At 37.1% G+C, this 24,696-nt stretch overlaps 1 protein-coding gene across 1 annotated transcript; it reads left to right on the forward strand.

Annotated features, from left to right (window-relative positions):
- The first annotated feature begins 908 nt into the window (after positions 1 to 908).
- UFL1 (UFM1 specific ligase 1) lies at positions 909 to 23,668 on the forward strand. The gene is made up of 19 exons (XM_074150281.1): positions 909 to 1,012; positions 1,776 to 1,921; positions 3,015 to 3,043; positions 3,806 to 3,903; positions 4,744 to 4,858; positions 6,283 to 6,413; positions 7,092 to 7,150; positions 8,914 to 9,060; positions 10,225 to 10,400; positions 11,100 to 11,279; positions 11,666 to 11,786; positions 14,603 to 14,725; positions 16,568 to 16,688; positions 17,641 to 17,804; positions 18,926 to 19,056; positions 19,204 to 19,284; positions 19,992 to 20,077; positions 20,520 to 20,700; positions 21,422 to 23,668. The coding sequence occupies exons 1-19, from the start codon at positions 936 to 938 to the stop codon at positions 21,632 to 21,634; spliced, it is 2,379 nt and encodes a 792-aa protein (XP_074006382.1). The 5' UTR covers positions 909 to 935; the 3' UTR covers positions 21,635 to 23,668.
- Positions 23,669 to 24,696: the final 1,028 nt, after the last annotated feature.

Consider the following 24,696-nt stretch of genomic DNA (forward strand, 5'->3'; position numbering starts at 1 on the left):
CCTGAGCTGCTCATCATAAGACTTGTTCTCCAGATCCCTCACCAGCTTCGTTGCCCTTCTCTGAACACACTCCAGCACCTCAATGTCTTTCTTGCAGTGAGGGGCCCGAAACCGGACCCAGTACTCGAGGTGGGATCTCACCAATGCCGAGTAAAAGGGACAATAGCTGGCCATGCTGTTCCTGATCCAAGCCAAGATGCTGTTGGCCGCCTCGGCCACCTGGGCACACTGCTGGCTCGTGTTCAGTTGTTGACCAACACCCCCAGGTCCTTTTCTGCCGGGCAGCTCCAGCCACTCTTCCCCAAGCCTGTAGCGCTGCATGGGGTTGGTGTGACCGAAATGCAGGACCCAGCACTTGGCTTTGTTGAACCTCATCCCACTGGCCTCAGCCCATCCATCCAGCCTGCCCAGATCCCTCTGCAAAGCCTTTCTACCCTCCGGCAGGTCGATGCTCCTGCCCAACTTAGTGTCATCTGCAAGCTTACTGAGGGTGCACTCGATCCCCTCATCCAGGTGGTTGATAAAGATATTTAAAGAGAACCGGCCCCAGGGATGAGCCCTGGGGAGCAGCTCCAGGGCTTTTAGCCCTCGCCCTGACGGAAACATCAGCCTCATGCCGACATCCCAGCAGCAGCAGGTGAAGCCCACCTCTCTGCTGACCGCACGGCTTCCTCTGCTCTCCTGGCTACGCCCACCGGTCTCCAGTTGCTGGAGTCACTCCCGCGTGGGGAAACTGCTTTTTGCTTTTTTCTTGGGTTTTTTTTCCACCCCCCCGCTGTTTTTAATGACGGTGGCTGCGGCGCGGCCCGGCAGCGGCGGGAGCGGCTCCCGCCCGACAGGCGGCGCTGCGGAGGGCGGCCGCGGCCGAGGCGGTTTGTCCCCGCGCGCTGCCCGTAGCCCGCCCGGCGGGGCTGACGTGTAGCGGCGAGGCGGCGATGGCGGCCGCCTGGGAGGAGATCCGGCGCTTGGCGGCCGATTTTCAGCGGGCGCAGTTTGCCGAGGTGGCCCACAGGTGAGCAGGGCGACGCCGGTAACCCGCCGCCACCGTCGTCTCCGGAGCCCGCTGCCGGTCGCTGGGGACAGCCTGCCGGCGCCCCCTCCTCGCTCCGGCGGCCCTCCCCTCTCCCATTCCGCCCCACGGGCCCACGGCCCTGGCACACAGCGGGGGGGGGAGGTCAGCCAGGCATTCCCCTCCTGCAGTCCTCCTTTGACCGGTGTGTCAGTGCTTGTGAGCCCCGAAGGGAGATCTAGGGCCGCCCAGGGAGTATATGGAGGTCCACGGAAGTGTGTAACCGCCCTTAAGTTCAAGCTGCTGAACGTCGTCAGGACTCCACTGGTCCATTTCTTCCTTACATGGTGTTGGGCGGTTGAGGTTGTTGCCCAGAACCTGATTTTGTGTATAAAAAACCCAACAAAAACAAACAAACAAAACCAAACTAAAATTAAAAAGCACAGAAGGATCACAGACCCGAATTGTGTAAGCACAACTCTTCCCCGGCAGGTGCAGCCTTACAGCGAAGGGGCTGACAGCTGTTCAGGGGAAGAGTAAAACTCGCTTTAGAGGGGTGACCCACATAAGCGAAGCCATATGGATCATTTTGGGGGCAATAAGTAGGATCCTGAAACAGGTATTTTGTTGTGAAAAACATTCCCTTTGGAACAGCAAACAATCTTCACTGTATTTCCTGTGGTTAGTATTTTTGAAACATCAATTTAAAGATCATTTTAGCAAGTACTTACTTAGGATAACTGATTATTCTTTATGCTGTCGATAGATTGTCAGAACGGAACTGTATAGAGATTGTCACTAAACTGATCGCAGAAAAGCAGTTGGAAGTAGTGCACACACTTGATGGAAAAGAGTATGTCACTCCAGCACAAATTAGTAGAGAGATCCGGGATGAGCTTCATGTTGCTGGTGGTAAGTGCGGTGTTTGCTTCCTTCCTGTAGATTTGGAAGTTAATTTAGCAGACTACGTAAAGAATTTGGAAGTTAATTTAGCAGACTACGTAGGGAATTTGAAAGTTTTCTTCAGCACACTTACTTGCAAAAAAAGAGCTTGCCTCCTGTTGCTTCATCTACACATGAATTCACCTGCTATTATTTTATTTTCACTTCAAATCTGTATTAAGCTTTTGGGTGAGCATATCAAGATATGTTACTTGGTTCATTTTCACACATGCAAAATTTCTGAGGTAGAAGTCTTAGAACGCTTTTGAAGGAAATTTGGTATTTTAGTATAGTTAAGTATCTGGCCCAGATGTTTGGTCTTGACTTAGAATTTCAAAATCATTCTCCTTTCACATCATTAATAATGGTAATATTTTTTAATTGTTATTGGCAGGTCTTTTATTTTACCAGTATGAAGACCCATCTGCTCTGTAAGATCTGACTTAGATACATAGGGAAGCAAATATGTTTCACACTGCTTTTTTTCAATGGTTTTAATGAGAAGACGGTATATTGCACTTCTAGTTACATTTAAGGATGAATTTCACAACATTGTATGTTTAGAAAATTAACTTCCTTATATGTTCATAAATAAGTCATTTTCTTACAGTTACCACAAATATGCCTCAGTTTGTGTTATGCCATTGTGTGTGATATCAGTATGATAGCTTGAATTGAATTTAAAGTTGCTGGGTTTTGTTATCAGCATCATGCTAAGGTAGAAAGTTTTGGCAATCTCCATTGTGGTACTCATGAACTAGTGGTCACATCCAGATCAGCATCAAGGCAAAAACTAATTGGGAGGGAGTTTGAACAGTGATTTTTGCTTCTGGAGTTCCTGTATTTGATTTTCAGTGAGGCCACAGGGTAGAACAATATGGGATATCTTGCGCTGAGCACCCGTAATTTCTGTGATTTGACAATATATAAAGCTGAAGTTGGTTTAATTGATCTACAAAAAAAATAATGAAGAAATATTTTGTACACGATGGACTATGCTATATTCTAAAACTGTTCAAACATGTTTTATATACTAAAAGTGTATTTGTACTTTTTTTTGAAGGTCGAGTAAACATTGTTGACTTACAACAGGTAACTTTTTAGTAATAAAAAACTATATACTTCTTTCTTTTCTTCACTATGTGTATTGTAAATATGGAGTTCATCAGTTATACTCCAGCTAAGTTATTTTTTTAAAAGAGAACAGAATTTATGAAGAGCTGGTGGCTCATGTCAGAGGACTGCAGATTACTTAATCTGCCCATTTACTGCTTTATTGAAAGCTCCTTTCTGCTTAATGATAATCTACAACCTCTGAAATCACCACTAAAATACGCATATTTTCTTTCTGAACTCGTCCTTTGTAAACTAAGGGGGTCAAACAGAAAGTAAATATGTTTTCCATTAAAATTTAAATCTGCAGAAGCATGCATAATTAACTTTGCATGCTTCTTTGGGTCTTCCCTCTTCCTTCATTAATCTCTTGTCTCCACTAATCTTTATCCTCCAGTAGTCTTCCTCTGACTAATTTTGCCTTCTGGCTTGAGTAAAATTACTTGGAATAAGAAAACCTTTCTGAAAGACAGTTTAGTATTTTCTGTTCGTAGCTTCCTGGAATTTTTATTATATAAGTTTCTTTTAACCTTGTCACAGTTACAAAGAGAGTGTTTTCTGCCCAAAGCGTTGCTGCTTTATTCCAAATCACAGATTAACTGTATATATATGCAATAGTAGAAAAAAATAAAAGCAGCTTTCCTCAAGACATAGGAGTGTGTAAGTATAATATCTCAATGTTTGAGAATTAATTTCAATTTAAAGTTCTGATAAGAGCTTTTGTTGGGTTATTTTTTTTAGGTAATTAATGTGGACCTTCTGCACATTGAAAACAGGGCTAACGACATTGTTAAATCAGAAAAAACTATTCAGCTTGTACTGGGACAGCTTATAAACCAGTGAGTACTTTCAGGAGCAACATGTATAATTCAGATTTCTTTCATTTTTTAAAACGCAAAGTAAAAGTGATAGCTAGCCTGTGTTGCTTCTGAAGTGAAATACATTTTTCTTGACTGCTACTAGGCTGCTTGGTGATCAGTCCTTCCTTTCCAGATGGTGAGCGAGGCCTATCTCACCAGAGCATCCAGTGAATCCATGGAACAGTGGCCTTCCTGAATGTCTCTGCCCAGTATCCTGCACTTAAGAAGTTTCATGTCTTACCCAGCGCCTTTGTGCACAGCAGCCAGATCTCATTTGCTCTGTGGCTGTGCTGTCTGCCACAGCTATTGACAAACCTTCTTGTTTTTTCCCACCTCTTGCTTTACCTCACAAGCCTAAGATGTATGAGCAAGTTATTTCATGGCATTCAGCGCACTAAGAACCACTGAAGTAATACTCTTATGGGATTGTCTCTATTATTGATTGCGCTGCAGGATTTATTCTTGGCAAAGAATGTGAAGTTCTTGACTCTCTTAATTAAGACCTATCTTGCTCACTAAACCTATTTCTAAGTCTTATTGACATATAATGTTTTCCGCTTCCTGCTTTTTGACAGTTGCATACAAGCAGATAAATGACCAATTTTAATACCAGGTACCCAGTGAGCAGGCTTTTTAAAAAACCTCACATTTTAACTGACATTGTTATTAATTTAAAATAACTTTCACTTTATTTTTGCAAAGATGCAACAGAAAGAGTTTTAATGCCAGGTCAGTTAATAGTTCAGCATGTGGATAACAGGTTGATCTTGAATTTCACACTTAATGCATTGGGGGTTTTTTTTCTTGTTTTTAAATAAGGAGCTACCTGGATCAGTTGGCAGAAGAAATAAATGATAAACTACAGGAAACTGGCCAGGTGACAATATCGGAACTCTGCAAGGCATATGACCTCCCAGGAGACTTCCTGATACAGGTGATGCAAGCCACCAACATAGCAAATGTGGAATTGATTGTGTTCATCTTCTTTTGTGATCTTTTCCATGTCTGTGGCTTTAATTGTGATGATCTGCTTGTCATTTTAAGCAGAAAAGTATTAGATACGTAAAGGCTGCAGTGTAGCAGCTGCTCACAGATTGAGATTGATCTTTGGCTTTTCACTTTTGGGCAACATTTCTTTAGAATCTTTGTGACCATTAGGAACAAATTAGGATTAGGAGTGTTAGAAGCAGGTTAGATTAGTGGAAGATCTGAAAATGTCTTTGTTTGAAGTAGAAGATTTAGGGGCAATTTGGGTGCCCCATCCCTGGGGGTGTTCAAGGCCAGGTTGGATGGGGCTTTGAGCAACCTGGTCAGGTGGGAGGTGTCCCTGCCCATGGCAGGGGCATTGGAACGAGATGACCTTTAAGGTCCCTTCCAACCCAAACCATTCTATGATGATTCTATGATACTATGATTCTAATTTCATCAGTCTCATTAGCTACTTAGGAAGCAGAAATACAGTGGTAGAGACCTTTCTGTTTATTCAGAAAAGGTGAAATAAACCCTTGTTTCTAGTTCATTTCTAGAAGCTGAAGTCAGACATTCAAAATAGAAACAAAAAGCTATTTACCTTTATTAGTGACTATTGTAGTGCTTAAAAGGATTAGGGAGCATTCTCTTACCATTGTTCGACTTTCAGTCAAGGCTGGATTTTGTCTGTAAGATATTTTTTTCAAAGCGTAATCCTGTGGCACGTGTTAGGTGAACAGTCATACTGGGTACCACAGACAACCTTATTGACTCTCAGTTTATGAAGAAATTTCCTCTAACTTTGTTTATTTGTTGCATGATCAGCTTCTACAAAAACATTTCTAACATACGAAAATCATTACATGGTTTCTTTTTGTTTCCTGGGCAATATTTCCTGGATTTAGTCTGGTTTGCAAGGTGCACATTTATAAACTGTTTGCACCTCTTTAGTTGTGTTTGTTGTTGCTAATTTTTGTCTTGACTGACTGAAAAAAATGGATAGTGAATTCCTCTGCCACTGTTCCATACAAAAGTAATACAAAGGTTAAATCTTAGTTTTCATTGTGCATTTCCAAACCATATTTATTTCTTCTGTAAAGCGTTCTTTCATCATTAGATACACGTATATCCGGTAGAAGAGGGCATTGTTAGGAAAGCTGAATTCCCTGGAGTTTGGAGTGTGGGCCATAAATGGCATCAACTTTCATGTCATAAGACACATTCTCAATGGACCTAAATAATAATTTCCACTTGTAGTCCTCATTTCTGAATATTTTGTCTCTCTTAACAGATCAGCAAATTAGTTTTGCTAATACAGGTTTTTTGATTAATTTTTGTTTAACATCTTTAATATACAATTTTAGAAATCATCCCAGCTTCTGTTTACAGGCATTATCCAGGCGTTTGGGTAAAATTATTCATGGACAGCTAGACCAGGAAAACCGTGGGGTGATTTTTACAGAAGCCTTTGTGTCCCGGCATCGAGCGCGCATTCGTGGCCTCTTCACTGCAATTACTCGGTAAATTGCAACACCTGCAACCACATACTATAATGTTTTTACCACAGGTCTTTATGGACCAAATATATTTGTGATTGAAAAAGAAAATGATAAAGATGAAATCATAAAGACCTTGATAAAGACCTATGGATAGATTTGTCTAAGTGTAGTTCAGTTCCTGGGGTGAAATACTGAGTTATATTAGATTCAGTTTTTTGAAATGGGGACCTCCTTTTGAAGGGAGAACAAGGATAGTATAATAATATACCACATCCAACATATTTAAGTTTTTTTGGCTAAAAAAAGCAATAATCAGCAGTTCTTTTATTTGTTTGGAGAGTATCTATCCTCATCATCATTCGGTTGCTCCCCAGTCAATTCCATATTGATGTTTACCCACTGCATGTGATTATAGATAATTTTTTCTTATTAAAACAATAGTCTTCTGGTCAATTTCTATGAAGGGAAAAACTTGGGACAGCAAAAGTTTCCTTACAATAATTATCATAGCTTTGTTACAAGATAAAACTTTACAGTAATTCAAAATTAAAACGTTGTAAGCTGTGTTAAACACCAGTGTAGCACCCTGGGGCTAAGATATTATGTAGTTTTGTTCATCTGGAATAATCTCTTATTTCTAGATTCTCCACATCAATTTCAGGTCATTAACTTTGTTGGTTTGTTTTTCTTTTTTGCAAGGCCTACACCTGTAAGTAACTTGATCACTCGGTATGGATTCCAAGAACATTTACTTTACTGTGAGTTTCATTCAGACTGTTTCGTATTTTTGTTAGTTAATTCTTCTTTCCAAAAAAAGAGGAAACCTTAAATTGATTATGTGAAAGTAGAGTGTTTATATGATTTTATTTAAATGCTAAGATTTTCATTTTTAATGAATAAGCTTGTTGCAAAGAAAAAAAAGGTAAGCAGAGAGATATTATAGTGGAGCTAAAGTGTGCGTTGTCCTCAAGGCAAAAAGACCCAATAAAACAAAAGAAATATTAGCTTTCATGAGAAGAGACAGAAAGCCACTAAAGGGTTCTGAAGACCGGCAGCACTTGGTCAGCACACAACACTAGTGATGCTTGAAGCAGCATTTTGGACAGACGGGAAGGGACTCCTGGTAGTCAAAGAAAATCTGCAACATTAGAAATGAGAAACAATTAACCAGTGAATAAAAGTTTCAGCAGTTGGATAGGAAATCTTTATGTATTTCTATTTTAAAAAGGAAATGCAGAAAATAAAAGCAAACAGTTTAAGGATATGCTTTATCTCTCAGCATATAAAGACATTTAACTAAGAGCATAACAAAAGTTCTGCCTCTGCTATCACAGAGAAAAGTCAATAAATAAAATCCAGAGCCGTTAATGCCATTTGGCTACATAAAATCTGTCCCCTTTTTGTGTGCTTCACTGGCAGTCATGTTCAGTAGCTGCTAGCTTATAGAGGCTTATCTACACTGTGGGCATATCTAATAAAAAAAATCATCGTTAAAATGTAGTATTTCTTCTGGAACCAGGTTTTTCTGTGTAGGTTGGCTAAACCTCCACATGCTGTACTAAGCATGTTGAAGCGTTCGCTGCTGCTCGTATTTAATGAGGAAGGAGCCATACTACGTGATACCATTTAATGTTCTGTTGCAGGGTAAAATCTGTCTTTTAATGAAATAGAAATCAACACAAACTGAAGGTAAAAAGGCCATTTAGTAAAGAAGAAAATTTAGAAATTGGCAGAGCTTGGCAGTTGGTGTCACTTGAGTTTTTTAATATATCTAGTGAGTTATGAAAAGGCATAAGCAGAACATAGAAGACAAATCAGATATTCCTGTGCACCTTTAATAGATTGCCAGCACCTTATTTATCATCAACAAAGGCTTAATACTATGGTACTACCAGTTGCCAATACGTTCTGTCAGCAATATTTGTGCATTATCAGGAGGTTATTATGGACATCAACTGTGTGAACATTGTAAACGATGAAGATGGTCAGTGGTAGGAGGTGATCACATTTATGCAGTTCAGGTAGCAATTTTTCGTGTCATTTTAGTGTGTTCACATCTCTCTTTTTTCCAGTTTGGTTATCATGCAAGCAGTGAATTCGAAGGGAACGTTATTAATAAAATGCTCGTATATGTTATTATCTGGCCAGAGAAAGATTCTTTTATAACTGCATTTTCTAAATTAAAAGCTCAAACTGTCTAGGTATATGTTCAATAAAAAGTGTTTTGATCCTGCCATTGTGACTCACTGTTTTGAAACATTGTATCATTTCCAGAGCTTTTATCAAGACATTCTCATAAACGTTAAAAATAGTTGATAGAACTTGGAAATGTTTCACTAGAACAAGCACTTGTATTTTGGTCTTCAGTTTCTTTCAATTAATAGTAAAAAGAAAAACAACTAATGGGTGGGAAAAAAGAAGAAACAAAACAAAGGAAAATAATTGCTGCGTTTTGATTAATGGATATATCGAAGTGGAAAATGTTGCTTCATTTATCTTCTTCTTTATTTTCTTCTTGTAGCTGTGCTAGAAGAACTTGTTAATACTGGTCGTCTAAAAGGCACCGTAGTCGGTGGGAGACAGGATAAGGCTGTGTTTGTTCCAGACATCTATGCCAGAACACAGAGCAACTGGGTGGATTCCTTTTTCAAGCAGAATGGTTACTTAGGTAATTAATCTTTATTCTCATAGATAAAATATCTGTCTAAAACTAGTTTAGATTATTGGTCCTAATACAGCTAGTGTCTAGAGTGAAGCCTCACAAGAATAAGTGGAAATCAGTAGAGTAGTTGATACTCCTTTGTTAAAAGACTTTCTTGCTTATCATGATGTGTGTTGCTTTATCACAAAGCACCATGTTTCAGCAGAGCCATGCTGCTGAACAGTAACTTTATTTCTCACAAAGAGAGTTACAAATGCTAATTTTATTACTGTTCTGAAAACATTGCTTAGACTGCTCATTGTAGACTTTTCAGATGATTGTGTTTGACCCACATGGTTGGAGTTTCAGTCCAGGTGTCCAGATTACAACCAAACTTTGGCTGTTAATAATGCAGATAGCCAAGCATGCAGTGCACAGGAGGACCCTTTTCTAAAATAAGATTTGTAGAACCGGAGTGGTTAGCACTAGTGTCCTGTTTTGAATCCAAACAAGTTAAAGCTGAGCGATGCTGGACGATGATGTTTTAAAACAGGAGCTATGGGAAAATGTGGACCTGAATAAACAGAAGAATGTACCCTTATGGTCCCAAAGGGCCAGTCTCTAAATAACAGTTAGTCTTGCAGTTTGAAAAGGTTCAGCAGAACTTACTGTAGTAGTATTAAGTGTTTCTGTAGTATTGCTTGACTGATAGAGTATCTGTCAAAGTCTTTGAATGTTTTCAGAACATCTAAGTATAAACTGGCAAATAGTTGAAATGCTTTCCTTGTGAGGCATTGCATGATTCTATGAGTATATTGGAGTAATTTTTGAAAGCAAAGTATTTTGTCATTGTATATATTGTGAATATTGTTCATGTTATATTAGAATACTTTGGAAAGACAGAATTGCAAAGATAAACTTAATGGTATGAGAATCTGACAAAACCATTTTTTTTTTCCAAAACTCAGACCGAAGTCATGTCCATGATTTAATCTTTGTATTTCTGTTAACTATGTTTAGGTGTAGCTTGTACTGAACTAAGTTTTAGGTCAGCATCAGCTTGAGACTGCATTTACTTGCATAAAAACTTTATGTAATTCTTCCTTTCCTGCTTTCAAAAAAAGTTACCACGTGAGGTCCAGTATGTATATGAAGGTACTTAAATGTAACAGACATCTAACTGTTTTATAGAATTTGATGCATTGTACAGACTTGGCATCCCTGACCCAGCAGGCTACATTAAAAAAAGATACAAGTCCACACAACTCTTATTTCTGAGAGCAGCTTGTGTTGGTCAAGAAATTGTGGATCAAGTCGAAGCCTCTGTAGAGGAAGCCATCAGCTCTGGAAACTGGATAGATGTAGCGGTAAGCAATGCTTTCAGTTGTTGTTGTTGGATTTATTTATTTTGTCTTATTTTTGTGTCAAATAATACTTTATTGAAACTGCACATCGGTATAATAAAAATTCCATGTTTAAGTAAAATAACAAGTAAAAAGACATTATTTGCCTTTAAGTTGGTCTGAAGAAAAACACAGGAAGGACATACAAATGTTCGGTTGATAGATACCTAAGACTAACTTTCATTTCAAAATTAGTGCTAATGTATTCTGCTAGAGAGCAAAATATTTCTGTGAGGGTTTGGGGGGGGGGGAGTTAGAAGTGTACTCTTACTACAGCCTCAGTAAGCAGAGGCATAATAGCCAATTTGTTACGGATGAATCCTAATTTTAGGCCTTACACCGATACTTTGTCACTTGTAAGAAGGCCTGCTGCTGTTCTGTGTTTGGTGTTACTCTGTATCTGTTGAGCTACATTTAGAAGATACTGCCATGCGTTTTCCCAGAGGTAACACATAGTCTAGAGCAATGTTGATTTGCGATGTTAGAAGATTTATAGCGTTTACTCTTAAATCACTAGTTTAATTTTAAAAGTGCGATATATTCTAAATTGTTAACAGATGTCAAATGGGGTGTCTGTGGATTCTATTTATCCACAAACAAGCATGTCTGTCCATTCTAGAACAGATTATTGTATGTAAATGATTTTGATTTTCTTTATTGTAGACTCTTCTGCCCAGTTCATTGTCAGTCGAAGATGTTGGGATTTTGCTTCAGCAAGTGATGAGATCTTTAAGCAAAAATTCTTCAGGTTTGGTCTTCAGTGACACCATTGTGGTCAGTGAGAAATTTCTAAGCAGCTGTGCTGATCTATTTTCTGATAAGATGCAACAGAAAGCTGAAAAGGTACAGGTTTTTTATTGGTCAAGATGGAATCTATGTTGATTGTTGGAGTATAGTTTATGTGACTTTCTATTTGCTGTTCCCATCTGTTTATATCTCATCTGAAATACAGCTTGAGAAAAAGGGCAAAGGTGAAGAAAAAGTTTGTATATGTAATTAGTGTAATTTAATGTATATTCAGTTGCACTCAGGGAACAGCATCGCACTAACAGTAACGATCAGATGCTGAATTTTGAAGAGAAGAATAAACCTCTCTTCATGTGTTGTACTTGGAAAACATGGTGTTAGATTAGTATACTTAAAAATGGCCAAATGGCTTAATATTATCATATGTATCTTTTGTTGCTGTTTTTATCTTTTTGCTATTAAGTGCATGTTCTTCATTTCAGGAAATGAAAAGTAACCCTGTTAATTTAATCACTGAAGAAGATTTAAAACAGGCTTCTGGTTTAGAGAGTTCATATGCTAATAAAAAGGACAAAAAGGATGAAAGAAGAAAGAAAGCAACAGGTAAGGTATCAGCATTTAGCTTAAGCCAAAAAAAAAAAAAAAGAGGCCTTGTTTAGCCTTGGAAGTATTCAAATATAAAGTTACTATATTTTGTAGTTCATTATTTGCCTCCAATCCGTTGCTAAAGATATTTAAGAAATAATCCAACCACTTATCATTGTATTGTAGGTGTAGATATATTTGAACTATGTCCGTGAGAACTAATTTCAGATCTAGAATTGCAAAGGAAGTACCATAAAGATATCTTGAGTTAGTCCAACTCAAGGCAGGTGTCTTTAGAAGCAAGGAATCCACGTCCATTTCTTAGTGTATACGATATGGTCACAATGGAGTTGTGCAATGAGGACTGTCCAAATCAGTAGGGGTGTTGGGCTATGACCTTTAAAAATCCCTTCCAACCCAAACTATTCTGTGATTCTATGATTTGGTATTAGCTTGGGGACCTCTGTACCATTTTTTATTACACAGTATAGATACACTTACTCTCTACTTTTCAGGGACCCAGGATAATATTTCTTAATAGAGGTATTAAGATGGGTGTTTTTTGAGAATGTTGTACACCTTTTCTGAGAATCCCATGCCACACAATTTTCTGTTGTTCACACACATAACAGTTATTTGGAGGTTCACACAGTTTAAGGTATTTTCTGGGTTAAATTAATCCCAAGTCTTACTCCATTTGTGTGGTGGAGGTTTTGAATAGATCTTAATCTGAGGAAGAGTAAAATGTGTGGGTTTAACTCTTCCAGATCTTTTACATTTTTAAAACATTATTCAAAGGAAAGACTGTATTTTCAGTCCCCAAAAACTTTATGTGCCTCTCCTGTTGCTACAGCATAGCTGAGCAGTCTATGTTGAACTCACATACAGGGCTACTGAAAGTAACAGAATTAGAGCACTGATGCCTCTGGCTTAATTGAATATATTCATCTGAAAAATAAAACATTATATTCTACTCTTAAAAAGGCCATTACTGGGTTGACATGGAACCTAAACTTATTCTGCCATAAGAGACAGCAGATTTTTCTAGGCCAGAGCTGAAGGAGAGAAGCTTGAACTTTAATTGAACTGTCATAAATAGAATGACTTCAGTTTCCAACTCTCTGAGGAGTGAGACGCTACTGAGCATGTACGTCTTGTCTAGACACATTCATATCTGCAGGTAACCTATGCTGCACCATCAGAAAGCACTACCCTGAAGTGGGTTTTTTATGGACTGTTAGGTGTACTACCTTAAAACAATCAACGTCGCAGTTTAAGGATTAGATGTTGTTACTGCATAATGGCAGAATGTGGCCAATGTCATCTAGCCTATCAACGTCTGTATGTGACTATATCAATATTTACTGTTTAAGTGTAACCTGACGTGGTGTAGTGTTAATGCAGTTCGTTACAAATATGGATTCTGCCATATATTGGATTAATGAAAATTTTCAAGTCAAATTCTCTATTGTCTATTTATAATACCATTTGCAACAGTCCGTTACAAAAAAAGTATCTGTAGAGGCATGTACTCTTGTAATCCTTTGTGTACGTTACAGTCCATGTATCCTATTGTCATAAAATACAGCTTTTCTGGCAGTAGTCTCTTCTGCTTCATCTCTCTGTTGATAAGATCTTGACTGCAGATTGCAGCTTTTTCTATATGGCTATAAAGTGGAATACACAATGAAGGGGGTTTGTTTCCAAAACAACTAGTATATTGCACAGTTGACACCCAGCTTGTATCTGCTCAGCTGAATGCAGTCACATTTCAAATAAGCTCTCACGTTTCAAAACCAATTCTTTTTGGATTGGTTTTTTTTTGGAGAGGTCACAAACTCAGGAGGTCTCAGAAGTACACCATCCACTGCTAGCTGCAAGTGAACTAGTTTGCTGTCCCTGCAAAAAGTGCTTAAAAATCCATTTATAGCACAATAAAACAGATGCAGTAAGCTTTGTGAATAGTCGCATCTTGTCTTTGTGTTTCCTTTTCTTAAATGATAGTACTGTTACATAGTCTAGTTACTTGAAATTTTGGACCTTATATTTAAATGGAAAAATAACTACTTTCTCAAGACTTAGTGCATGTATAAAACCAATTATTCTGGAGTCTAAATTTCTTTCAAGTGAAAAAAAAGAAGGAAACAAGTTGTGATAAAGGGAACAAACAGCAGAATATCTTGCCTTGTGGAAAGCTATTGCAGATTGAGATCCAATCTGCAGTGTGAATACATGGATTACAGGACCTATGAACTATGTAATTTGTTATGTTTGTCAGAACTGGAACATCTCGTTGCTTTACAGTTGAAAAAAAAATAGTGTTATAGTTAATTGAATGCATGCTTCCAAGAATATTTTGGATAAATGCTTACTATGTAGGATTCTTTCTCTGAAAGTTAACAAAGTTACATTATCTGAAATATTTTTGAGCAGCTACATTATTCAGCATCACGGAATAAAAATACTAAAAGCTTACTGAGATGCTATTTTCAGCCAACAGAAATTCTCCCATTACATTATGGACACTAGTATCTCATCTGTTTTTAGATGGAAAAAGATATTGCTGCTTTTTTTTGATAGGTACATTTGATATGATTAGTATTTGTATTTATTAATGACATTAGCTTAAACAAAGCTGTGACTCAGTTGCACTTTTTCCTTAAGAATGAAACTTACAGTCCTGAGATTCTGGCATATGTATTATAGGTTACTTTTAGGATCAGGTTGTGTTTTTTTAGTTCAGCGTTAACAAGTAATGCAGATAAATCACTATAATATTATAATCTTTTAAGTGCTAGACTTTACTGTGTACTAAGCAAAAAATTCTCCACCAGAGGGCAGTGGAAGCGTGAGAGGAGGAGGAGGTGGAAATGCCAGAGAGATCAAGATTAAGAAAACCAAGAAGAAAGGAAGAAAGGATGCTGACAGTGATGAAGAGTCACAAGCAACTAGCACAGGTTTGTCATTTTATTTTGGACACTATGTACTCATGCTGACGTGTTTTTATCACTTGCTTTTCCACATCTCTGTTTTTCCCCAGTGTATTGGTAAGGTCAAGCAAAATATCAAAGACTTCGATAATACTATTCCATTAGAATTGTATCAATGGATATGATATTTCTCTCTAAATGAAATGGACATACTGTATTCACTCAATAGTATAACTCAGTCTTTAAAAAAGAAATTTAATTAAAGAAAAAGAGAGCACGTGATTTTGTTGTTGGGTTGGGGGTTTTTTATTTGATTTTATGTAGAAAATGCCTTAGATTTTAGGATGAGTATTATACTTGGTTTCTTAACACCTGCTGAATAGTGTACGATAAGAGGAGAAGTTCTCATCCAATTCCAAAGCTTAATTAGTTAAAATTAACAAATCATAGCAATGAAACAGTACTTACATGTTTTTCCTCATAAGGATAAAATTTACAGTCAAAATTAAGTGTTACATTAATATTTTAAATAAGGTTCATGTTGCTTAACTGAGTCTTCTACATATGAGTTTGAATCCCTCCCTATTGGTTCCCTGTTTCTCTACCTTTACTGTTAGGAGAAGGAGCGTGGATGGCTTCCTCAGAAGTAAATGCCTTTTAGACTTTTAGCAAACAGTGGTTGCAAATGAAACAATCAAAATTATGTGTTATTTCTTTTATTCAGTGGAGTACCGGAAATGTGTACTTCCATTTTAGATATAGTATCTAGACTGAAAAATATTTTTAAATGTATTTGAAGTTGTGAAGTACAGCATCTTAATTTTGTATGATCCTACTCTCATAGATTACTGTAATTCACATATAAATGATTTTTCAAGACTGCTCAGTTACTGAGTAAAACAGTGTTAAATTGCCTTTTTTTGGTGTAGCCTTTCATGTTTTAAAATTGTTGCTGCTTGTATTGCTGTATTGTAATAAATAGATTGAACCAAAATCCCAAGATAAATTCAGGTGCAACCATTCAAATATAAATTAGACCCTTCCAAAACCTGATTTGGGCTCCCTTTCCACCTGTTTATATAGCCTTGTATGTTGTTCATGGCTACTGTGGCACAACCAGGAACATCATCGATTTCCGTTCATTCAGTTATCTTATGTGCAGAATAAACCTGTTTTATGCTGCATCTGGAACATGGAATGCCTGTCCTTTTCTGGTTCCCTGTCATCATCCTGATCTCATTCTTAAATGTAAAAACTAAAGTCTGCAGCATGCAGACAAACTTTGTATTTTGTACAAAATCAAAATGCAGATGCACTAATTTGTATGCATTTACAATCAGTGTGTAAGTTTATTTTATTACTTGAACTTCTTGGCTGGTTTAATATTCTTGCTTTATCCTGTCTCAGATTTTATGCAGTAACCTTAGGTTTAGGATACTCTCTGTTAACGTGATTGTGTACCTTACTAAATGGGGTTAAAAAAACCCCAGCAACCTTGTGAAATCCTTCAAATGTGAACATTCTGTTTGGTTTTGGCATTTTAAAAGAAGCTATTTGGTCTTGGTGCCATCATCGTGTCCAAAATAACAGCAGTTTGAAATCTCTCACCAAAAGTGTATGCCCTTATATGCTACTTAAGTTGACTGTTACAGAAAATAACTTCCGAGTGATCAACAGAGAAATTTTTTCAGTTTTTCATGGGTGTAAAATTTAACTGTCATGTGTAGTCATCCTTTATTTGCATTGTTGTTAATGCATTTCTTCTATGGAAGTTTGGATTTTGAGACATTTCAATGGCTCATGCCAGAGTAACTGCAGCAAAGCTAAGTATAATTTTTTCTCAATGAATGTTGCTCATTGCTGCTACAGGTAGGAATAAGCAGCCGGAGTTCCCTTTCATGTCACAAGAGGAAATTCAGGATGTTTTAAAGACTCACATGCAGGATTGCCCTGAAGAGCTGATTACAGAACTTGCTGAACATCTAATAAGGTAATTTCAGTAAATCAACCGGAGTTAGAAAGTCTGTGTTTTACTTCAGATTAATCTTCTCTGATCTGTTTTCTTGCTTAGAAAAAAATGTTTTGCTAATGGAAGTAAACCTCAATATTCTTTTCCTATACAGTTCCATGTACTTGTTTAAGTATTAGAAAGCTGTGCTGACGCAGTAATGAGAAATAATGCTTCTGCTTAGCAGTAGGTGGTTCGGCGTCCGTTATCAGGAAGCATATTTCCACCTCCTTACACTGATCCACGTTGGGGTTTCACCAGTCCCGTCTTCTATACAGTCCTTGGTATATGTACATGTTCCCTGTCTTTTGTGGCTCTGCTGGTACCTGTGTGAACTGGGTAGCAAGCCAGGTCAGCACACTGATCTAAGCAAAGATTAATAACTTCTTTTAAACCTTTTAAAAGATGTTCCATAAAAGAGAGAGGATGTGAATATGTGTGTTCAGGGCAAGAAGGACATGATAGGACTGTAACAGACCAAGCTTGAATAAACTTGGAGTGCGGTGGTAACTGCATCTTTAGAAGTGTCTGCGATATTTTAATGCAACTTAAGTCTTCTCTTACAGCTCTTACTGATCTGGAATTTGTACACAGACCGCTGAAAGAGCTTGTGAATAGCACTGTTTCTAGAAATCTTTTCTCTTTCATCTTGTTCCCAGTTAGGAGTTGTTACGAGTTGAAACCTTGGCAAGCATTTACATACCATGCACACTGTAACAAATGTACAAAAGTACGTTTTAATTTCTTAGTGCTTTCTTTCTGATTTCAATTATTTGCTTTCTATTTATCTCACCATTCTGTGGCATTCATGTCCCATTCATTTACCGTGTAATGAAGTAGCTTTCTCTGTTGCTGATACATTTGGAAAAACCTTCTACAGTTTTACAGTTTGCTTAACATTCCCTTTTTCTTCTTTTTTCTTCCCTGTTCCAAGACCTTTAACAAAAACTTACCAGGAAGTTGTGCGCTCTGTTTTTACGTCTTCAACGTCATCCTCTGGAGCGAGCAGAAGACAGACTATGAAGGACTTGCAGGAGGAATTCTCAAACTTGTACAACAACATTCGGTTATTTGAAAAGGGAACAAAGCATTTCACAGGTACAATAAATATATACTTTAAAAAATTAAGATGCTCCTTCAGGGATGTTGAATTTATTCCTGAACTACATTCAAGTTCAAAGAAGAACAACAGTTTCAAAAGGAAAAACTTAGAGATGTGTTTATGCTGCCTAACACTGGCTTTATGCTGGAGTGCCTTGCTTTGCACACTGATTGAAATACGTTCTCTTTATTTCATGTCTGTAGTCTGTTACATCTTCTCTCAAGATGATTGTGGTTTTTTGTCCTTCCTTCAAAAGTGATTGCATCCTTTCCCAGTTTTAATTGTATGGGGAAAAAAAGAATTTAAAAAAATTAGTGAGCTTAGTTCATTCTGTCACCTGTGCCCAAACTGAATACTACCTGATTTTAAGAAGCCCCTGTTAAAACCTCTTTTAGATTTGATACTGAAAGAGCTGCTCCTTGAGGGTAGTTTTTAAAAAAGGTGTAGATTCATTTCGCAGTGGGTTACTTTGTAAGGTGTCTTCTTTAGCTACCTATATTTTGTGACAGAAAAGAAGCATCAGGAAAATATTGTAGACATTTCCAACATTCTCTGCTGTATTGAGCGTTCTTCTAGAACTTTTCCTGTGGAAAACTTATAACAAAAGGAAACAGTAGCAAACCCTTTCCGCCCTCTCCAAAATTCCCATGTTTAGGAATAAATGGAATTATTTTCCATTAGCCTCTGTTCTTGTACATGTGTTTTGTAGCCTCTTTCTCTGAAGTTCTACTGTTTCAGTCTTAAGTCATGTGCCTGCTCTTCTGTTTAACTGCTTGTCCTGTAGACTTTTCCTTTACGTACTTTTTACTTGTTGATGGATAGCAGTGGTGGTTCATTTGTGGCTCAGGAGGATTGTACAGGGACTGCGTATACAGATGCACCTTTGAAATACTAACAGCGCGTTAAAATGCACTTACAGACTTGAAAGCCCACATTTTTCACTGAAGAATGTTCCATAAGCAACTGCCAATGAGTGATGTTAGCTCCATGTCTCCAGACAACTTTCTCATACTACTCATGGTTGATAGATTCCACGTTTTAGCAAGTGCTATGATAACTGTCATAGGAATCAGATAACTATAATGAGTTACTTTTAATCACTTATTTCTTTTAACAGATGAGACTCAGACTAACCTTGCCAAACATCTGTTGAAGACTGTCTGTACAGACATTACAAATCTTATTTTCAACTTCCTAGCATCTGAGTCAATGATGACAACAGAAAATTATTCTACAATCACAAGTGAGGTACATAGATAACAGTTCCTTTTTAACAGTCTCAAGTATATCAGTGGTAATATTTAATTTTAATATTTAATTATCTTCTGTTTAAATATGCCAGCAGCTAAAATGGTAATTACTATCGTGGATTGTTTCCATTCTCGTCTCATACAGGGCCGGACCAAGATTTTAGGTAAATTGCCAGAAGACACCAAAGGTCCTTTAACTAAACTGCATACTTCTCTGAATGGCAAGGTAAAGTGATCCAGAATCTTTGAGTTCAGATTTTCTGTTCTGCTGATACGATGCTAATAAACAGCTGACATACAGAATGTAGTACGTAACTGCTGCTGCTGTGAAGGATGAAGGCAAAATGGTCTTGGAATTTGTGCAAGTCAGTGAGATTAAATACATTTTCATATCTGTGAATTTTAAGAGGTGAAAACATGATCCTATATTTTGATACTGATAGTCACCTGGCTCTTTGCTTCCAGATGGAATCCACTGTATCTTTTATGTGCAGGTGAGAAAAAGTAAAAGCTGAGAGAGATCTACCAGTTTAAAGTGGTTGATGTTTCTTGTATTTTGTTCCTGATTGTTCTCCCATGTATTTCTTAACTAGTAAAACCCTGGATATTAAAAATAAAAACACCTTTCAGATTATGCGAAAGGCCATACTGATATGTTTCTTAAGAAAAAAAATCTGTAAATAATTGTAGAACATGTATTCCTTTTTTAATTTCATTTTTAAGACTAACGGATTATAGTTAGTTTTAGTACTTAAGTATATGAACTATTGGAATATGAATAAAGTTAATTTCTACTAAATACTTTTTCTTTTCTTCCATAGTTTATTCCAAATGTATTCCCAGTCATCTGTTTGTGTGATTAATTGTGAACAGTAGTTAACCTTTTTTATAGTCTTCTAACATAGATTAAATATTTATATCATTTTTTCTTAGAGCATAGAAGATTTTCTTTCATGCCTTGATTCTGCAGTGGATATTTGTGGTGTTATGGTGAAAAAAGGAGACAAAAAGAAGGAAAGGTACCTTAATTTTATTTATTCTGTGCACAGTATGTGAAACGTAGCTCTGTTGCTGCTCAAATGTCAGATGGTTAGTTTGGTAGCAGTAACACAGGATGTGTGAGGCAGTCTTTCTTTCCAAACTGTTTAACTGAAAAGTACAAAGCCGAGCAGTCCTAATTCCACAGGGGAAGGAGGAGGGGAGGGTTCATATTTAGCTAATTCGCTTGACTGACTCTTTACTACAACGTATCAGTTTATAAATTCTCTAGGTGGCTTTTCAAAATCTGAGCTACACCAGTGCTAGGTTTTTCTTCTTTTATATAATGTGGAATTTCAGGTAAAGAACAGTCAGAGAAGAAAATTAAAATTAATTGAATTTAAATATGCTTTAGAGTCTATCATCAACTACTATCAGACAGAACAAGAAACATATTTTTTATAATGTATCCCTGTTCCTTAGGCAAGTCCTGTTTCAGCATAGACAAGCTCTGATTGAACAGCTGAAAGTCACAGAAGATCCAGCTCTTGTTTTGCACCTGACATCAGTACTGTTATTTCAGTTTACAACCCACTGTATGCTTCATGCACCAGGAAGATCAGTTCCACAGATCATTAATTTCCTAAGTGGCAAGATCCCAGAGGTATTCCTTTCTAGCTTTTTAAGGGGATAGTACCTTCCTTCTATGACAGAACATAAAAGTTGTGCCTTATACTGTTTCTGCTGCATAAGACTGGCACCTTTGTGTGTCATGTCTAATCATTACTTTATGTACAGAATATACAATTTCTGTCATCTATGTTTCAAACCTATTATTTCAGGAATCTGTCTGCAATATCTTTTTAATAAAAATAAAAATCAATCTGTTACTAGTACTGTAGCTTTTGCCTTTATGCATAGAGACTGCCGTGTATTGGGAGATGTTGTAATTCTTCTACTGAAGAAAAAACTGAAGTTTTTTTATGCTCTCTTTCCTCCCAGCTAGAGCACAGTTGCTGTTTAAACTTTTCTACTTCAATTTTAAAGAAAGACATACGTCTTCAAAAATAAAAATATTGAAAGTCTGTATTCTAATCTGCCAAAACTGGTGGTGGTTACTCAGTGCGTTGCTTTCCTTCTTCAGTGGTTAATTGTCCTCTTCTTGCAGTATGGATACACTTTCATTTTTCTGCCTCTTTGAATGTCTCTCAGAATTTAGGTTGCAAAATACCTTGATGGAAGTATATTTATGTATCGCTAACCCTCTTAAGGCAAGAATGGGAGAAAGCTTTTTTTAAAAATTTAATCTTTAATTAAAGATCTGTTTACCTTCTCCATGATATTGACATTCCTTTGGGTTTTTTTTCTGTTTTTTTTACCCTCAGGATCAGCATTCTCTGTTAGTCAAATACCAGGGATTAGTAGTGAAACAATTGATCAATCAGACTAAGAAAACTGATCAGGGAGACGGTGACACAAGAGAGAACCTGGAAGAGGAGGAAGGAGCGGATACCATTCGAAAAGAGCTCCAGGAAATCACTACCTCTATCAAAGATCTTGTTCTCAGACCTAGGAAATCTTCTGTAACAGAGGAATAAAATTACTATTCAGTGCATCCACATCCATGATACAGTCAGAGTTTGTTACTTTTTTTATGCTGAAGGGAAGGATAGCAGAAAATGCTTGACGAACTTTAGAATTTGGCTTTTTACAATTGGAAATCACAGCCAGGGGACACGGCTGTTGGGTGGTTGTGGCAAATGGAGTTTTGTTGTGTACTACTACAGTGTACGTGTAACGCATATTAAACGTAGATGTGACAGAGCACAGTTGTTGACACTTCAGGTATGAAATTTTTGCTTTTTAATTGGCATCTTCATGTGAGGCCTCAAGAAATGGTTATTCTTCAAATAACTGTGTCCTGTTCCATACACGCACAGGCTTATAGTTTTACTTCTCTGATTTGGATTTATAGGATTGCATATAACTGTATATAAGCCTGTATACCTTAATTTCAAAGAGTAGTTTTGAAACATATACTGATACCTAGTAGTATACCAATGAAAGACCATTTTTACTTTTTTGATATCATTAGTGGGTATTTTCAGCTTCTGTTCACTGGATCACGACAGTAAAAACACCGAGTACAAGCGTGTATTGCTAAATTTAGGAGAAGCGCCCCAGTACTAATGTGAGTTTCTAAATGTACTGAAAGCTCATGAAAATCAGCACACTCATGCTATTAATGTATTCTGTTAATGTCTGCAATAGCAGGTCATTTAAAACTTGCAGCTGGGACAGAGGAGGTGATACCCTTTTGCACTGGTGTTTTGGGAGTGTTTCTCCTGCTGTGTTTTACACGCTGTATGTTCATTCAGCAGACTCGTCGAGTTCTTAGTCCAGTTCCCATTGCAGTTAGAAGCACTTTGCTTGCATTCTCTCAGCTCCTTGAGAGAACTTGTGGCATTCTGCTTATCCTGAGTTTCTCGAAAAGAATTTAGTTTATGATCTTTCTACATAAACTTTGTAGAGTGAAATATTGGCTAAAATGTTTCCCTCAAGTTTTCTACCAGCCTTATTTTTACGTGAGTGGTACTTTCTGTCTACAGGAAAGGTGGAAAAATGTGTAAAACAGACTGCCACTGTTAATGACGTAATTCTTGAATGTCAAATATACTTCTAACTTATTTTTAAGAGATAAGTTAATTTTCAAACCAAAAATATTTTAGATGTATTACTTCAGTAATGCCCATTGATTTAATGTGTGTAATTTCAGGTTTTTGCATAAAACAAAGTTTGAGTAGTAAGAGAAGAAATAGAGTTCTATTCACTAAAAATGTCATTTGCCCATTCTTGCCAAAATTCTTGAATGCTGAAAGACAGCAAATTCTATGCAAGCCCTAATCTGTTCAAATATTTCTGTTTTCCAACAGTTCACGTATTCTATAAGCTTAATAATAAATATATCCAAACCCGAAATTGCAGCAAATGAAAGCTGAAGAGGCCAAGTATGGAAGCTCAGAAACAGATTAATAAAGATTAAGTTAATTTTGGTAAGGGAAAAAATGGAATTTTATACCTATATAAAAGGCAGTCATGTTTAACAACGTTCATATCAACGCTGATCTTTTACCAACTGTAAGGCAAAACAATTTCCCAGTTGTAAGGCAGAGGCAAAGGTAGTTGTTTCTCTTCCCTTGGCTGGAGAGTAACATCTGATAGTAAAGAACAATGAGGAGTAAGAGATGAAAAATATTCAGGCTGTTTAACTTTGTTTAAGGAACGGAGTTTGCATACAGGGAATAGGTTTGATTTCTTGTTATTTAGCCAGAAAAAATATTAAATTCCTATACTGAATGTAAACAATTTTATAAGACGGTGAGCTATTTTGTAAATAATACACCATATGACATTCTGTATGCAAATATGAAATTATTTTAATAACATTAAATGATGAAGTATTTAAAATGCATTCTGTTGACTTAACCAATGGCTGATCGTCGTGCAGCTTGGAGCTTTCAAACAGCAATTGGTAGTATGCACCGTTCGATGTAACATGCCATTCTGAATGTCCCTGTATTTTTGTTTGATACTGGTTTATGCTGGAATAATAACGAACTTCTTATAAAATTTACTATATCATGTGTTAGACTTACTATATTTTAGCCAATGGTATAAGAACAATAAGAAAGAATACATTCTGCAAAGTAGAGATGAGGGAAACACTAATATTCTGAGATCTGGCTACTAACAGAATTCAAGGAGGCACAGGTTGGAAAACCTCCCCAGGTATTTTTGTTGTCTGTTAGATGTGTAAAATCAGTCTTTAGTTCATTAAACAGAAGTATCTTGAAAGAGAAAGAAAAGGAATATTCACAATTTCCTGAATATTTTGCTAATTCATGGTTTTTCTCCTTTCCCTAGGAGGAATGTATGCAGGAGGAAGAGTAATCCTGTCTTAGAAATCAGAGGTTCCGTTCACAAAACAAAACTGCCCTTTAGAGCATCTAGGAGAATGAAAGGCAATACAGAGTATACAACTTAACACTTTTACTTTGGTTTTGAGTATTTAGTGTCAGCCTCTCATGCCCTTCACTTATGGCATTTAAACACCACCGTTATATTTTTATAGACTTTATAAAGGTGACGTATATATACACAAATATTTATAAACGTGCATCTCGTAGCCTCTTTTGCTGCTGCTCTCAGCAAATTGGAATTGGGCTCAGCCACAGCTTTTCCTATCACTGGTTTTAAGTGGCAAAATGTGACATTTGTAGCTGGTTCCGCGCAGGTCTGCTGGAAATAAGCAAACTGTTGCTCTGTTAGAACTGGCAGCCTTCTTTCCAGCTCTCGTTTGGCAGCTGCTTAAAAAGCTAATAATTGGCACAAGTTTCTGAGTTTCTAAGTAAGCACTGGGATTTGCTGTTTGCGAGAATCCATCTTAGAGCTTCCTCAGATAAAACCCCAGCACTCCTGTTCTCGTGAGTCGGCTACTGATGCAGTGGTGGCTGCCTGAATATTTTTTTTAATAAGTAACAATTACATTTTCCCAGGGCCAGGAAAATGGAAATTTCTACAAAACTGGGTAGATTTTGGGTTGGTTTGTTGTTTGTTTTTTTGTTTTGGTTTGATTTTTTTTTTTAATAGGAAGTTTAGT

This window comes from Numenius arquata, chromosome 7, assembly GCF_964106895.1.
Source record: "Numenius arquata chromosome 7, bNumArq3.hap1.1, whole genome shotgun sequence".
In the NCBI taxonomy this organism is placed as follows: domain Eukaryota; kingdom Metazoa; phylum Chordata; class Aves; order Charadriiformes; family Scolopacidae; genus Numenius; species Numenius arquata.